The following is an 18280-nucleotide window of genomic DNA, read 5'->3' as shown; positions in this document are numbered from 1 at the left end:
CCATACACTCATCACCTGCCAATCATTATGTCATGCTCAGAGAATAGAGGTGGTGAGGGGCGCATTGCTGCCCCCATGGATCCAAAATTGCACTTAATACACTTTCCTTTCACAACCTTTTGTTGAAGAGCATAAAGATCAGTTCGTGGTGATAGTACTTTAGAGGAGAAGATGACCTGACCCCTGACCTTACTTCATGTGCTGGCCATGAACACATAGCAGCAGGACCATTTACTACAGTGCCAGTACCTAACCCAGCTTTCCCAAGAGCCTGCATGGCAGCTAACTTAGTAAAGTGGTCACACGAGATGGATGCAAAGCCCCTGCATGGCAGGCATCTCCATTATGTAGTCACACAGGTGATAAGGGGTAGAGCACTGTATATAGGCAGTCACCCAGCTCTCCCAAGCCCCTGAATGGCAGTAATTCAGGTGATGGAGGAGGTAGAGCACTTCACATGAGCTTTGCCGTCTGGGCTGTGATGTATTTCTCATCTATGAGATCAGAGGCAGGCGATTCCCTGCACAGAGACGTCAGTGTGAATAGTGGCACAGAGAAGAGCAGGGCAAGGACCGCAGTCAGTGACCTCCCTACCGTGTATCCCCTCTCCAGGTCGCTCTCTTCATACCGGAACGACGGGATGTAAACCTCCATCGCGCCAGCTCCGTGCTCGGGGGCGGCCAATGGAATGTCTGCCGGTGACGTCACCGCCAGAGCTGACTCGGGAGATTCCAGCGCGGAGAGAGTTAACTGGAATCACATGATCCAAGAGGACGGGGCGGGGCCTCTTAGCAACGGAGGTCTATGGAAGAGAGCTGCCGGAGCACCGAGGGTTAAATACGATCACGTGATGAGGCAGGAAAGGGCGGGGCTTCCTCCGTTAGGGAGCTGTGGGAAAAGAAAAACTGTGGAAGGAGATGGAGATAAATGTGTTTTAATTTTTTTTTATTACACAGCAACAATGACATGAGGGGGGTGAGCAATTACAATATGAGGAGAAGAGCCACAATATATGGGCAGGAAAAGAGAGGCCACCCTGTGAGGAGAGGGGCACAGGAAGGGAGGCATTATACTGTTTGGAATTGCAATAGGTAGTTCCCCTTAGGCACACCGGCCCTATGTGTGCACATGTGACATTACTGACGTTACACAGGTATACGTTCTTTTGTTTTGTTACAGCAGCCCCTGCTACTAATGAAAAGAAACACAATTTATCCCGGGGAACCCCTTTAAAGTGAACCTGTCACCAGGAATGTGATTTTTAGTTAATGACAGCCTCCAATAGCTGATGCTATAATGGATCATTTCAGTAGTTTATATAAGTTTAACAAAAAACATAGAATAGACAGAATCCTTTATAGCTTCTAGACACTGGTTTAGGTGGTGCACGGGGCGGGGTCTATGGGGGAGATTTATCACCTCCGGTGTAGAAGCAGTCAAAGAATCGCAAATCCTTGTGCAGTGCAAGAATTAGCGATTCTGACAGCTGCCCCTCCCCTGGACTCACCACATGCTGCTGGCAGGGAGCCACATAATGGGAATTAAACTTACTATAATGGGGATTAAACTTACAGAAACAACTGAAATGATTCAAAATGCTGACAAAGGCATTTTACAACCAGTATAGCACAGACTATTGTCACCTGTCACCAGGTAAGAATGTAATAAATGTGCCACATAAATATGGCCATATGAATGGAGACTTAGAGAACTGCCTTTCTGTCAGACCTGTGATTTAATTGACATTGTCTTAAATTGAGGAAGAATGGACTTTTACACCATCTTTGGGGTTTTTGTTCTTGCATAAATATTTAGGAAGAAAAACTTCTGCATTTTCTTCAGGAGTTTATTGTTCAGACTTACTTTCCATTTCTTGCATTGTTTTATTCCCACAGACAAATCATTCAGATTATTACAAAATACAACCTTTGGTATCATTCACACTTTCTGTGAATTTTTGTAAATATCAGAGAATTAGAGAATGTGTTATTTTGTGTTCCTCAGTACATTTAAGAATCTTGTCTTCGTGGTAATACTCTTTTTTTTCCCGCAAGCCACGGCGCTCTCTTGTGAGGCCATGCCGATTTCCCCAAAGGTCAAGCTCCCTTAGTCGGACAAGTCGGGAAAGAGCCAAAAAAAGGTCTAAAAGCCTTTATAAATGTGGTGCAAGTCATTTTAGACAGTTATTTTGGCTTAAAACCACCAGAATTGGGGCACAAGTGCATTAATAAATAATGTGTTGTTAGTGGGTGGAACAAGACATGAAGTCCCGGATGTGGTTTATTGGATTCAGGTCTGGGGAACGGGCAGGCCAGTGCGTGCTTTCACCATCAGGAAATGCTGACACATGTGTAGCCACATCACACAATTACTGTTACACCCTCTTCCTAACCAGTCCATGCTGAAGGAGGTTCCAGGTAGCAGAACATTCTCTACACTTCTCTTATCTGGAAAAAGCACGGGGCGCCAATGTCATATCTTGGTGTTCTTTGTGGAATGCCAATTGTACCCAACGGTGTTTGGCTGGAAGCACAACATTGAGTTGTATGGGGGCCGTTTCTCCTTGTATCTGGACACTGTGCTGACAAACACAGCTAACATTGATGTGCCATGCTGGATGATCTGAACTACATGAGAACATGTAAAAGTGACCAAAACAGTAGACAAAAATGATGAGAACAGAGAAATGGTCTGTGGTCACCACCTACAGAACCAATCCTTTATAGAGGTTGTCTAGCTACCGTATTTTTCGCCCTATAAGGCGCACCGGACTATAAGGCGCATTAGTCCGATGCGCCTTATATATGTAATAATTCCATATATAAGGCGCATCGGACTATAAGGCGCGGGGTCCGGGGGCGTGCCGGAGGTCCGGGGGCAGAGCGGAGACCCGACGGGACGCCGAGACGCGACGGGGAACGCGGGGAAGGTGAGGTGGAGGAGGGCAGCGGACCATACTTACATAGGTCCCCGCTACCGGAGACAGCAGATTTCCAGCGGGAACTGCAGACCACGCGGCAGAAGTTGTTCGTGCCGCGTGGTCTGCAGTTCCCGCTGGAGATCTGCTGTCTCCGGTAGCGGGGACCTATGTAAGTATGGTCCGCTGCCCAGCGCCATACATAGGGCGCACCGGACTATAAGGGGCACTTTGGATTTCCACGGAAATCCAAGGCTTTTAAGTGCGCCTTATAGTCCAGAAAATACGGTAATTACCTATCATTTTACTTAACGTCCCACAACAGCAGAGGAATTGTTTCACAACCCGCTTTTTAATCTGTGTCTAACCCAACCCAATCTACTGTAATACGATGTAGGTAGATAGGTGCAGAGAACAGATGAGAAGTATCTGTTCCCAGTGCTAAGGGGTCCGTGCTTTATTACCTTCCGTTTACACTCTACTGGTCAGTGACGCTGTGGAAGAGATGCTTTGTACAGCTCAATACTGGGGGTCCAGGCTATTCCACCGCATTCTGAGATAGTTGAACTGTCCTAAGGATAGGTCTTTAGTTATGTGAGTCTGTGAAAACCACTTTAATATGTATTCACTGTTTCTGATATTGAGCAAAATGGTTGTCCATTAGGTTCAACAGCCAAATAAATGGGGCACCTATGAGGACAGATAAAAGCCTATTCTCAGAATGAAGAGTGAGATCAGGTCAAATAGATATTCTACTCATATAATTGGGAAAAAGAAGCCAAGACCTATTTCCAGAGCGATGCACTTGTATGTTACTAATGACTAAAGATTCCTATTAAATTAACAGGGAGTTAATTAAAGGAACAGGGAGTTATAGGGGAGACGTCAGCTCTTCTAACTCAACTCCTCTCATCTTTCCGACCCCCGCTGCATACTGACAGTAATATTAGGTGACTGAGTAAGTGTTGGCAGCTCATAGGACGATGATTCACTTCTGATAATACATGAAGGAGTAATCACCCATGGCATTGGGCATCAGTCCAATCGTTACTACACATCTTGCCGAATGTGTGGTAGGATCTTCAGTTTCAAAAGAAGTATTTGTGGTTACCATGTGATTTTTAAAATTTTTTGTATAGTAAAATAAGCATAGAAAAATAAACCGTCGTTATTTGCAAACCTGGTCATGAGCAAGTGGGAGTTTATGGATCCAGTTATTGCAGAAACTAGGACTTCTCAATAAATCATTCTTCATCTGATGATACTTCAGTATAACATCATATGGGTAGCTACAACCAGTACCATCTGTGCCTGGTGGAATTTTTTTTATCAGTGTTTATGCTAATTTAATGCAATATTTTGCTCATTAATTTTTCAATAAAATTATGTTCATTGAATTACCAAATTTGGAGGAATTTCAGCAATTTACCATTACTGTGGATACACCTATACTAATTGGCTTATTAGCGCCCCACGTTAGCTTCTCCCCTTTTTTCCCTCTTTGCACTCAACTGTATATACCGGCCTCACCTTGTGGTTTCCCGTGTTTTGGAGCTGCGGGAGCTGCTTGACCAAGCCAGTCATATACTTCATCCCAGGAAGATGATTCCACCTGTGATGGTGGAATAGTGCCCAAAAACCGGGACTGTCCCGCCAAATCTCGGACGGTTGGGAAATTTGCACAGATCTTTGTAGGCTCTACTAAAAAAAAAAAAAAGCTTCACGCTGTTATTATGTATAGAGAAACAACAAGAATAACACATGGAATATCATAACCTGTGCCTTCCCATGAGCTCAATTGAGATTAACACATCAAGAATGCGGCCAAAAATGATCTTTAGGACACAGAACTTTTTTCCCATTTGTATTTTCCAATGGGTTCATTTTTATGGTAAAAAGAGCATGATGATTCAAATTTATTAACTTTTGTCTGCAGTGGAACAGAATAAAACAGCTGTTTTGTTTAATTAAAACTTTTATGCAGTTCACCGTACAGTATAATCAACATGATAAAATTATTCTGCAGGTTAGTACAATTAAGGAGATAATTATTGCAATTATTTTTTTTAAATCTACAATAATTCATTATTTATATAGCGCCTATAGATTACACCGCGCTGCACAGAGCTTGTCATAATGGTCCCAGTCCCCAATGGGGCTCACAATCTCATCAACTTACCAGTATGTTTTGGAGTGTGGGAGGAAACTGTAGAACGTACAAACTTTGTATATGTTGTCCTGGGTGGGACTTGCTCTGGGGATACCACCATCCCTTATACAATACATTGCAGCACAGGCGGTCCCCTACTTAAAGAGGACCTGTCACCCATAAAAAGTCACTAAAGTAAGCAGCTCCTAGCGCTACCACAGATGTTCAAGTGTTACACTGCTAGATTTATCGGTACCCTCCAATAGAGCTAGCAGACACTGCCGCGCTGTACAATAGGAATGCTGGATCATGCTCAAAACAGTGGGGCGTATTCATGAGGGGGCGGTCTGAGGTGCTGCTTCTGCCCAGGACCGCCCCCCCCATAGGCCCGAGGGTGACTGCAAGGCTTCATGCGGCAGTCACTACCTCCTAGTCCCTCCACCTTATGAATAAGCCGGACTGCTGTGAGCTTGGTCCGACGTTCCTATTGTACCGCGTGGCAGTGTTTGTTAGCGTTATTGGAGGATTCCGATAACACTAGCAGTGTAACACTTCTACATCTGCTGTAGCACTAGGAGCTGCTTACTTCAGTAAGCAACTCCTAGTGCCTTTTTTATGGGCGACAGGTTCACACGACTTAGACAACTCTTAGTTACAAACAGACTTCTGCTGGCAATGTTAAATGTTGGTAATTTACTGTACTTTAGCCTTCGGCTACAATGATCAGCGGTAATAGTTATCAAAGGTGTCTGCAATTAAAGGAAACCTACCACTATATTAAAGTGTTTTATACCTTTTATTACCCCTTTGCCGCACCATGCACGCGACCGTGCTTCAGCCGATTCAGAAGTGCCGGAGAGCCGGTGACGGCACTGAGCTCTCGGGCACACCCGCGCCTGTGCAACTTCGCGTACAAAGCCGGCAGTGCAAAGTTGCGCTGGCGCGAGTGTGCCCGAGAGCTCGGTGACGTCGAATAAGCCGCAAGCACGGTCGCGCGCATGGTGCGCCGAAGGGGGGTTGTAATATAAGGTATAAAACACTTTAATAAAGCAATCAGGGGTTTCTCTGATTAAAGGGAACCTACCACCACAAATCTACCTATAAAGGGCTAATCCTCACGTCCCCGCACTTTTTTGGTAATTTTTATTAAACTTGTATACAAATTTTGTTATGCGGCTACTGGGGCGTGGAGTAGCCGCATCTGAGGTTACATGGCGTGGCTACTCCACGCCTCAGTAGCCTCTTTTCTTACTAAAGTAAGCAGCTCCTAGTGCTTGAACAAACGCAGCAGTGTTAGAAGGATAGCGTTACGGGAAACCTCCGGTAATGCTATCTAACACTGTGGCGGGGTACAGTGTAATCGTCAGTCCACTCGCAAAGCGTTCCAATGTATTAATGGGGGGGCGGGTTTGGGGAGTGGTTAGGGGCGGTGACTGACGCATGGCAGTCACCGCCAGCCTATAGAGCGAGCGGACTGCCCCCTCATGAATACGAGCAGTCCGACGATTACACTGTACCCCGCTGCAGTGTTAGATAGCGTTACCGGAGGTTTCCGGTAACGCTATCCTTCTAACACTGCGGCGTTTGTTAAAGCACTAGCAGCTCCTAGTGCCGAAATTATGGGTGACAGATCCTCTTTAAGAGCAAACCTACAGAACCTGTGTTGTACGTAACCCAGGGACTGCCTGTACTTCTGTACTGCAATGTATTGTATCTGTCAGTGTTTTACTGACACTTTGCCTATTAGACCCAATCTTGGACTGGGCCTAATAGGCCAACGTACATAGCCAGGCAGATGCAGCAGGGATAGAGCTGTACGTAACAGCCGACCCCTGCTGCGATCCAGAGGACAAAATAGATTGTTCAAATGCAGCAATAAGCCGCTAGTTTGGACGATCTATTTTGTCCTGTCTTCCACCAGTTAATCATTGTAATGTTTTGGTGTTTTGAAGGAAATCTCTGACCAGTGTATAACAGATGTCAGTGTAAAGCTATGAAAAGCTAATATTACACCAAGTCACTTTTTGCGTTACATATATTTATAGATCTCGCTGCACTGAAAGTTAATCCATCTGCATCCATCTCCAGTGACAAATAACTACAGCCCAGTCGCCTTCTCAACTATCTTTACCCAGGAAAATCCCCTGGTGGAAGACACAATGAGGAATAATGTAAATTCTTTTTGGAATGTCAACAGTTTAACCCAGGAAGAGGTACGGCGCCGCCTCGCAGCCACTAAGATAGAAAAAATCACCGGGGCCAGATGGCATACACCCCCGGGTTCTGCATGAATTATGTACCGTGATAGACACTGTTATTTTTAATATTTGAAGATTCACTGAGGAGTGGTTATGTTCCACAGGACTGGCGCATAGCAAATGTGGTACCAGTATACAAAAAAGGATCAAATAGCGATCCTGGAAACTACAGACCCGTGAGTCTAACTGCTGTGGTGGGGAAAATATTTGAGGGGTTTGTTAGAGATGCTGTCCTGGAGTATCTCACTGTGCACAACCTTATAACCCAGCGTCAGGATGGGTTTATGAGAGATCGGTCCTGTCAGACTAATCTGATTGCTTTCTACAAGGAGGTAAGTTCAAGACTGGATCTGGGGGACGCTGTGAATGTTGTATATCTGGACTTTTCAAAGGCATTTGACACCGTGCCATATAAAAGGTTGGTATATAAAATGACTGCTGGGAATAGGAGAAAATCTGTGTATTTGGGTAAGTAATTGGCTTAGTGATAGAAAACAGAGGGTGGTCATTAATGGCACATTCTCAGATTGGGTTGATGTTACCAGTGGAGTGCCACAGGGGTCAGTATTGGGGCCACTTCTTTTTAATATTTTTATTAATGACCTTGTAGTGGGTTTACACAGTCAAGTTTCAATATTTGCAGATGATACTAAGCTGTGTAAAGTAATAAATACCGAGGTTGATAGTTTAGCATTACAGAGGAATTTGTGGAAGCTTGAGGAGTGGGCAGAGAAATGGTTGATGAGGTTTAATGTAGATAAATGTAAAGTTATGCACTTGGGCCATGGAAACAAAAACTATAATTATGTTCTAAACGGTCAATTACTTAGTAAAACTGGAGCTGAAAAGGACTTGGGGGTATTGGTGGATGGTAAACTTAATTTTAGTGACCAGAGCCAGGCGGCTGCTGCTAAAGCAAATAAAATTATGGGATTTATCAAGAGAGGAATAGATTCTCATGATAAAGACATAGTTTTGCCCTTATACAAATCGCTGGTCAGACCACACATGGAATATTGTGTACAGTTTTGGGCACCAGTGCATAAAAAGGATATAGTAGAGCTGGAACGGGTGCAGAGGAGAGCAACCAGGATTATTAGGGGAATGGGGGGATTAGAATACACTGACAGATTACAAAATTTGGGATTATTCAGTTTAGAAAAAAGACGACTGAGGGGAGACCTCATTACAATGTACAAATACCTGAACGGACAGTACAATGATCTCTCCAAAGATCTTTTTATACCTCGGCCTGTGACCAGGACAAGGGGGCATCCTCTACGCCTAGAGGAGAGGCGATTCTACCATAGTCATAGACAAAGGTTCTTTACTGTAAGAGCAGTGAGACTATGGAACTCTCTGCCGCAGGAGGTTGTTATGGCGGACTCTATGTCCATGTTCCAGAGAGGCCTGGATGACTTTCTGGAGAGAAAAAAATATCACGGGTTATGGGGATAAAACATTTATTTAATTCTTAAAGGATGGACTTGATGGACTTGCGTCTTTTTCCAGCCTTATATACTATGATACAATACACTATGCATGCACCCAACTTAAAACGAAGTGTTTGGTTAAATTTGTTTCTAAGCAATGTCTCTATGCGAGGCAGCAGGGTCCATGAGGACAAATCTTTTCCTAGCAGCTATTTGGCCACCTGCTGTTTATATCATAACCTGTGATGTAGCACATGCTGAGGAGCTATATTCAGGAAGAGCATATTCTGAGAAGTCGCTGGCACCCAACCCAATCTCACAATGTGTATTCAGCCTTCAATTTTAAACCCACATTTACAAAATGTGGAATTTATCAAGATCATAAAATTTCAGGATTGGATTCTCAAAATGGAAAAAAAGCTATTCGTTGATACATCGGAGTCTCACATTTGTGAAAAATAGTCTACAGCCGGTCCCCTACTTAAGAACACCAGACTTACAGACAACCCCTAGTTACAAACGGACCTCTGGATGTTGGTAATTTACCAGACTTTATCCTTGGGCTACAATAAACAGCTATAACAGTTATCACAGGTGTCTGTAATGAAGCTTTATTGTTAATCCTGGTTCTTATGAGAATCCAACACTTTTAAAATCCAAATGTCACCGGGCCAGAAAAAAAAAAAAAAAAAAAAAAAAAAAAAAAAGTGTCTGGGGTTACAATTGTAAAGGATACAGTTCCGACTTGCATACAAATTCAACTTAAGAACAAACCTACAGAATCCATCTTATACGTAACCCGGGGACTGCCTGTATTTAAAAACAAAAAAATTGGATATGGAGTCGGCCTCTTGTTCAGCTACTAGTAAAGTAATGGGAGCAGATTTACTACACAGAGCCATCTCCATATACCGTATAGTGCTGGGGACCGACACAGGGATATAAAGTAGATGTCCTCCTCAGACAACCCTTTAAAAGTGAGAGAGGATTTCACACTGAGGCACTTGCAGAAAATCCTGTAGAGAACTAAAGGAATCATTTGATCAAATCCATTCCCCCTGGTCTACTACACGATGGGGAAGGACATCCAGTTCGACCAGCTGCACTTGTACGTGCTCGGTCCATGAAATGAGTCCTTGAGCAGGTCAGATGCAAAGGGCTGAATACATTACAGAGGACAGGAGTCCTTGCATCATAGAGAAATATGATGCAAAGACTCCCCGTCTACCGCTTGAACAGCAGCACCAACACAAACAAGCGTTACAACGTCCGGGCTGCTGTTTCCCCGGCAGTCCATATTTCTCTTTGATGACCTTCCATGGCCTCAGCGCAAACGCCATCTAAAGACAAAAAAAAATAAGGGGGCCTTGATCCTAGGACAGGTCATAAAAAAACAAAATCAACAACAACCAACCTCTTAGAGTATGAATAGTTTTATGTTGCTTGTCATTTTTCCAATTGTTTAAAGGCAAAATGTGACTTGGTGCAAGTACTAACAATTTAGTTTTTAACCCCGTGAACTGCTGTGTATTTACTATACATTTCATCATAACCCAATACAAGACAGTAACAACATGTACAAAAGAGACGAGCATTTCACAAGGAATATACCTTTATTATCATAATCACAAAATCATAATATCTGTACAGGAATGTGTAAGTGAACACTTATAAATGCAACAATAATTTGCTTCATAAAGATCAGGTAAATATCATTTGACAGAACTGATTTTTCAAAGAAAATACTTCAAAATAAAACTTTCTTGCTTTCATCTGCACTTGATAAATGCAAAATAGTAAGACACATTAGTGTTCAATTCAGCAAAATATTGCAGAATATCATGCCACAGTCCATTGGAATGGGTCAGGACATGCAGCACTCTTATTAAAAAGCAATAGTATATAAAAAGAAGCCACATGTTAATAAAATATAGAGTGGTTTATCTTGAGATTTTCTTTGATCTGAAACACAATTTTATTGTGGAATGCGGTGAATGTCAATTGATGATCGGAGTGTGGAATAGTCCTCATTCTAGGCTATGGCTTTGGCTTCAGGTAGAAATGCTTCCCAATACTTTATAAGCTAAAAGAAAGGAAAGTAAGACAAATTATTAGAAGACGGGTGGTTATAGTTTGAGTTCATAGAAATGAACCGCTAAAAGATTTGGAAACTCCATTGATGCACAGGAGGAGCTTCTTCCCACGATTTAGTGGCAGGTAAACAAAGCAAATCACAAGCTCCGCCCCATCTATTTCGAAACGCAATTGAAATGTTGTATCTGAACGGAGCCTGAATGTTAAATGACTGATCTATAATCAGAGGTTGAAGCCTTAGAACAGGAGCACACAATCTTCTAGCGCTGAATTAGATAAATGGGAGTTATACTATTACATAGCTCCCAACTTTTAGGTGAGAGAAAGAGGGTCAGCAGCCCCACCCCCTTTTTCTAAACCACGTCTATTGTCCCACCCACAAGCATAGGCTGTCCTCCTGCCTCCTTCCGTAGCTCCTGTCCTCCAGCCTCATTCTGTGGCCTACTATCCTCTATTATCATCCTCCTGTCCTCCAGCCTTCTCCTCCTGTACCACTCCTCCTCCAAAATCCTCCTGTCCCCCATCCAGTTGAGGGGCGGAGCTACATCCTCACATGACTCATGCAGACATCATGTGAGGAGGTAGCAGGTCCCGCCTCCTCCTGGTCGCAATGCTCTGCAGCTCTAGAGTACGGGTCCAGGAGGAGGCAGGGGAGACAGGGGGAACCCGGTACTTTCTCCCAGCTGCCCGTGACGGTGGGACAGAGCCCAAAAACCGTGACTGTCCCGCTGAATCCGGGATGGTTGGGAGGTATGCCATCGCCAAGTTGCTGATCCTGGTAACATTGCTTCATTATTTTATAGTAATAATGTGTCAGAGTAGAAAAGGAAGAACTGGTAACACAGGCCTTGCAGCACCATGGTCATAATAAAACTCCATGTATATATAAAAAATGATAAAATTTCCATTCCTGATCTGAAGACTTAGGCCAGGGGTGAAAAACATTTAATGGTCCAAAGGCCACATTGTGCTCAGCTTTAAGGGTCTGCACCAGTAACCAGCACCCTAGATGCATCTATAACCACAGAACAAAATGCCACCACTGAAATTATAGAGACCACAGTACAGCAATACATATCACCCCAGCAATTAAATACTGCTGGAAGAGTAGGCATTAAAGTAGAGACGAGACTCCAGAGTAGATAATTTCTGGAGACCCAAGAGTAGACAAATACTTAAAATAAATCTGCTCCCTGCACCACACTGCGGCTTCTTCCTTCTTCCATGTGCTGCTCAGCACTGTGTCCGCACTTGTTCTTTGCGCCAGCATCAGGTTCCAGAGCAGAAATGTGCCTGGAGTTCTGACACTAGCACATTCATCCAGCATCAGAAGTCAGGACACAGAGCGGAACGGCAGGAAAGGAGCCAGGAGACGCGAGGACTTCACAGCTACACTCACAGCTTCCATTACTTATGCACATTACTACATCAGCAGGGTGCAGAACACAACTCACGGCTTGACAGGCTGCATGAGGCCTGTAGGCTTTTAAATGTGATCAATGTGTACTGCAGCTTATGTACATGCTCAGTAGTGAAGCTCACTGAGTGATGAGTAAAAACAGGGCTGTTGACTCTGTTACCTTTTTGGTGGAGTTGAGGAAACTGAGGAGTCTGAGTTGAGAGTTTGTCTTACTGACTGCACAGCCCTTCTAAGTACAATAGAGAACAACACTTGTGTTCCTTCCTATATATATCACACCTGAGGATCTCAGCACATGCTGCATGTCATTCCTGAGACCAGTCATTCACAAACTATCTATGCCGAGTGAGAGGTATATGGTGTAGGTACTTGTTAGGATAATTGTATAACCCCATTCCCACTGCCATTCAGGTCTGGTAATCTACAATTACTTAAAAAAAAGTAATGGATCAGAGCAGAAATTGAACAACAATATTATTAGTAAGCACTTGTACGTATGGACCTAAAATGTATGACTTCTTCTTGGTGGGCGATAAGTGTGGGGTACCTCCGCTACCATTTGGCCCGTCCTCTTCTGCTTTTTACAGGTTTTTTGCACATCTTATTCAGCATTTGGGTAACTACTTTGTACATCGATCTTTTAAAAGCCATATTTGTTCTATATATACCGTAATTTTATGGAATACTTTGAGGACAGGCAGGACCCATATATTAATATTTCACGTGACACTTGTATTTATGTATTACTTACATGTGGCTTTTATTGGGAATGGATGATGGTTTGTCTGGAGCAGGGGGATAACTGCTCTGACAGGCTTTACCCACCTTGTTTTGTGGATGTGCATGGTAAGAATATTTTTGTTCAAATCACCGGCCTTTTAATGTATATTTACCTATATTTCCCCTGTCATTTTAAAGAGAACCTGTCACCAGCAAACCCTTATCCTCCACAAACCACACGCGGCTACGTTTTGATGTCTTTATACATGTTCCACTGATGCATCTATTCAAGGGGCTAGCTCCACCATTCTTCTAGAGAAGACTTTTATTGAGGACCTCTATTCCAGTCACGTAGGCAAGGAACAGAGGTGTACTGTCAAGCTACCCTGCCTCCTCATTTACGCAGACACTGTTAACCCAGCTGAGAAGAATTCCTGAGGAAGGAGTGAAGAGGTCGTGAGAGAGATTGTGGCTTTGTGTTAGTCGGCTCTGCTTTATCATTAACCACTCCCTAAGAATGGTGAGGGTGAGAGTGAGGCTGGCTATGTGAAGAGAAATCAACCTTGCTCCTCACCCCTCCCTCAGGAATTCTCTTCAGCTGTATTGGCAGTGTCCACGAGGAGGCGGGGCAGCTTGACTGTATACTGCAGCTCCCCACCTCCATGACTGAACAGAACATGAATAGTCATAAGTCTTTTTTTTTTTAGAAGAATGCTGGCACTAACCCCTTGGATAGAGGATAAAGACATCAAAAATGTACTGTGTGCAGTTAGTGGTGGCGGAGGGCGTCAAGGTGACAGGCCCTAAATATTTAATGTTAATATAAGTGATTTCAGATTTGTAATTTTATACACATAAAATATATAAGAATTACCTGTTGTTGTGTTTGTACTAATGATTCTAAATACTTGATAATAACAGTTTTAAAGTCTTTCACCCGCTCTTTCTAAAAGGGAAGAGAAAAAGGTTTAAGGTCAAATCTCCATGACATAAAATGAATGAATTAATGAATAATTCAGTAAAAACGGGACCCAAGGTAAATACTGTACCTCAAATCTTCCTACTTCCTTGCGAATAGTTTTAGAGATCTGTTCAAAATCTCGTTCTCCTTGCTGAACCTTTTCTTCCAACTGAGAAGACAAGAAAAAGTACAATGCAAAATAACCTTTACGATGTAATATTTAACAACATTGGAAAATCTGAGACTAATCTCCAGAATGGAGCAGCAGGTAATAGAGGATAAAGCCTCCAGCTACTGGGAAGGAATGGGAATGGATTTCTTGTATTATTGGAGACTCTACATTCCAACCCCCGAGTCCTCACATGGATAGCAGACTTTACACGTATATACATTATACACACAAGCTAAAACACATACAACACACAACATAAAGAGACACAAACATAATACAAAGGAATATTTCCAAGATTAATATCCAGGTTTTTTAGTAACCCTTGGATCCTTTACATGGGTTTTCAATGTGAAGCAACTGCATGGGTCAAAGTTCACTTAATCATTAAGGTATTACTTATGGAAAAAAAAAAAAAAAAAAAAAAAAAAAAAACACCTTGATGTTCTGCTCTCCAATTTTTTTGACAGCCTCCCCTCTATATATATAGTATATATTAGGAACTGCTTCTGTTAGTTTAGAATGGGTTGTTTTGTTCACTAAAAGAAGCATTTTTCCATATATACCAAGCACAATTGTGTGTACACAAGAGGAACCAGCAGCACCTCCTCCTCCAAGGACCTTCCATTGATAGATACGGGCACAGCAGAGCACGGTAGTGTAAGGTCCCCCTCTACCCCAAAGTGATCCAAGTCCAGCAGCAATCCTGTAATATAAAAGGCATTTCTCCCATCCTCCTGCTACTAATAACATACACACACACACACACACACACACATGTGTGGTTACTCAGATCTCCAAGGCTGCTACCCTACACTGTGTATAGCTCTGTATAGTAGACCTTTCTAATTGACCAGTCACATTAGTTTTAGTAAATTGTTCTTTTCATAATATAACATTTCTGTGTACAGGCGGTCCCCTACTTAAGAACACTCAACTTACATACGACCCATAGTTACAAACGGACCTCTGGATATTGGTAATTTATTTTACTTTAGTCCTTAGCTAAATAAACAGCTATAACAGTTATCACAGGTGTCTGTAATGAAGCTTTAGTGTTAATCCTGATTCTTATGACAACCCAACATTTTTAAAATCCAATTGTCACAGAGACCAAAAAAGTTCTGGCTGGGATTACAATGATAAAATATACAGTTCCGACTTACATACAAACTCAACTTAAGAACAAACCTACAGACCCTATCTTGTATGTAACCCGGGGACTGCCTGTACTCTCTAAGACCCAGTTCACTCCTGTGTTTAGACCGCCATTATTAAAAGAATAATAAAAGGCAGTCTAATTTATTGGTCAAAATGAATGAATGTTTGCACAACTTCCATTAGTTTCTATTTGTATAGAAAGGGCTCACTGGCTAACACTCATAAATGGTGCATGGGTGCCTCCACTTTGGCAGGGATCATCGCTTTCTGTGATGTCATCAAGAAGCAACGATCTGCCTCTATGACAGTCTAATCTATAAGAGACTCCAGGACATGTTATTTATGCTGATCTCAAACACCGTGTTGGTTGCAAACTGGTACAGACCTCCTAGGGTCGAAGTACCCAAGTCCCTAGTCCTGATTGACAGGTCTCACTGCTAGGCCATGCTGCTGTGTTGCATGATTGGCCACTCTATGTCATGTGACCAGGGTGATGTCATCTAAGGTCCTGTTACATTCATGGGATAGACATAGACAATAAGTTAAGCTGGCATGAGCACATCGAGAAGGTATGCAGACACGCTAACAGTAATCTATTCTTTTTACGTAGATTAAGGTCATTTTAATGTGTCAAGGACAATGATGTTATGTTTTTATCGTACGGTTATGATGAGTGCATTTGCTTTTGCATTAGCAGCTTGGGGTAACTGTATTTCTAGTAGAGATTGAATAAGATAATCAAGAAGGCTTCTCGATAGTGGGCGTGTCCTTTCAGAAATGAAAGGAATTGGTTGAGTGTTGAATATTGAAGAAATTAGACAAAATTAGAGATGATATCGAAAACCCCATGTATGATATACTCCGGGCGCAGATGAGTGGTTTTAGCTCCCGTTTTATTCTGATGCGGTGCGGATCGGAGTGGTTCAAGAAGACATTTATACCAGCTGCTCTCCAGCTGTCAAATATTATGAGCAAAGGTAGACCTAGTCAAGATTGTGTGTAATGTATTTTAGAAATGTAAAATGGGGGGGGGGGGGGATCTATTTATTGCATATATTTATATGTATATTTATTTTTATGTGTATCCTGTGTGCTCATTGTGTTTGTGGTTTTATGTGTGTTTTTATTTGTTATTAATATTTTCTGTTTGAATTGTGTATTGCAGAAGTGACACTTTAAGTTCCCCCTGGGATAATAAAGTTATTATTGTATTAGTTGCAAATGTATCTGATCACATGAAATCACAGCATACCTCATGCCTCCATGGATTTCTACTCCTCCCCATCCTCCATGGAGGCATGCTGTGATTTCATGTGATCAGATGCATACATGGGGCAGACGTTGCAAATGATCCTAAGATGACATCAGCCTGGTCACATGACATGCTGAGAAGAAACATGGGGAGGAGTAGATGGGAAGGGCAATTTGAGCAGGACACGCCCCCTCTAATGCCAGGTAATACAAGTTAAAGTTGATCTATGCGGATGTGAGGGAGGCAATTAGTAGCTAAAAGAACGCAGATATTTAGTTAATAGGGCTCTATGGGAACCTGTCACTAGTATTTGTGAAAATGTGGTGACAGGATACCTTTAAGAACCAGAAAAAATAAATTGTCCGGATAATTGACATGCTCTCCTTTAATATAAACATCTACATAATGGAAACAAGGACACAACACACCATACTGACAAGCAAAATACATGGAGCTTCCCCTCTTGCGCATGTTGCACTGGATACCTTATAGGGCTCCGGCCTCCTTGTATATCTGGTGCCTGGATTAATTTATACGCTATGTCCCGTCTGGCATAGAAACCTAGTGCAGGATAGTTAATGCAACCACTCAGTGAGGAGGTGGCATAGAGGGAGAAAGATGTGCAATTCCTGGCCGGGTGTACAAGCCATGATAAATGCCCCCATTATGTATCTGGAGGATGATGGTAGCAGAGCTATCAGACACCACCTGAAAACATAATCCAAATATAGACAGAGAACCACAACATATCTATGTAGAAGTATACACAGGGACAACACACACAAGACAATCTACCACAGAATAGCGAATGAGGAATCATTTCCTACCTCTTCAATCTCCTTTTTGAAGCATGGGGGAAAAAAATCATCAAAAATTCATTGTTTTAAGCCTTCTGCTTTCATATGCATCGTGTCCACACATAAGAACTATTTTCAGAGGTGTAACTGGAAGAAAAATCTGTACCAGGCCTTTATAGTACTGGTCTCTTCCTATGGGGCCCAGGTACATCTTCACACAAGTAACTCCTCTGACTACTTTACTACACACACAATAATGTGAACATTTAAAATAAACACAGGTTTTTTTCCATGAAATATTAAAAAAAACCATAATTGCAATTATTTGGATGAAACCTGAAGGAGACTAGTGTGATGTAAGGCGGTAGTTCAGCGATCTGGGCTTGGTGCTGCTGGCTGCTCTTGCACACAATTCAGGGCAGGAGAAGTGGTTAGATCAGCGCTAGGAATAAGATCGGTACCTCTCGGATTTCATCTTTTGCTTGCTGGAGTTTGTCAGGTTTGTTGGCAATCTGGAGCTTGGCCTCTGCCTCGCGCTTCTTCTGCAGGGTGACCTGGGTATCCTGCCATTTTTGCCAACACTTCATTCGCTGATCAAATACACCCTGGGAATAAAAAGTCATGTGATTCTGCATCACTATCTAGTATCCAGGGCAAACTCCACACACATGGAGAATCCAGCACTTGCAGGCAAGTTAAAATCTTCTTTTATTTTTAAACCATTTTTAAATCACAGGGATTCAGCAGGGTCCGACCTACGCATTTCTTATCACTAGGAGGAAGAGGCGACCTCCACTTAGGGAATTTCCCCCAAGTTTTTTGCACCAAAATAACTGTCCACATCACGCAAAGAGTTTGTATGTTCTCTCAGTGTTTGGGTGGGTTTCCTCCGGGTCCTCCGGTTTCCTCCCACACTCACAAAACATACTGGTAGGTTGATTAGATTGCC

The 18280-nt window shown here is 42.7% G+C and overlaps 2 protein-coding genes across 3 annotated transcripts in view; both read right to left on the bottom strand.

The window, feature by feature from the left end:
• Positions 1-788, bottom strand: part of SNX24 (sorting nexin 24) — a 74488-nt gene extending 73700 nt beyond the window's left edge. For both annotated transcript variants that reach the window (XR_011854131.1, XM_072141303.1), the window contains exon 1: positions 595-788. Coding sequence is in view for 1 of the 2 variants with exons in the window: in XM_072141303.1 (XP_071997404.1) it covers positions 595-654 (60 nt within the window). In the remaining variant the exon portion in view is untranslated. The remainder of the gene's footprint in view (positions 1-594) is intronic.
• A 9563-nt stretch (positions 789-10351) lies between these two features.
• Positions 10352-18280, bottom strand: part of SNX2 (sorting nexin 2) — a 36352-nt gene continuing 28423 nt past the window's right edge. Inside the window, exons 12-15 of the mRNA XM_072141290.1 lie at positions 17793-17936; positions 14041-14121; positions 13866-13937; positions 10352-10840 (exon numbers count right to left, since the gene is read on the bottom strand). Coding sequence (XP_071997391.1) covers positions 10790-10840; positions 13866-13937; positions 14041-14121; positions 17793-17936 — 348 coding nt within the window. The 3' untranslated portion in view covers positions 10352-10789. The remainder of the gene's footprint in view (positions 10841-13865; positions 13938-14040; positions 14122-17792; positions 17937-18280) is intronic.

Source organism: Engystomops pustulosus, chromosome 1 (genome assembly GCF_040894005.1).
Source record: "Engystomops pustulosus chromosome 1, aEngPut4.maternal, whole genome shotgun sequence".
NCBI lineage: Eukaryota > Metazoa > Chordata > Amphibia > Anura > Leptodactylidae > Engystomops > Engystomops pustulosus.
The sequence above is the reverse complement of the archived record's forward strand: the minus strand, read 5'-3'. Positions and strand labels throughout refer to the sequence as shown.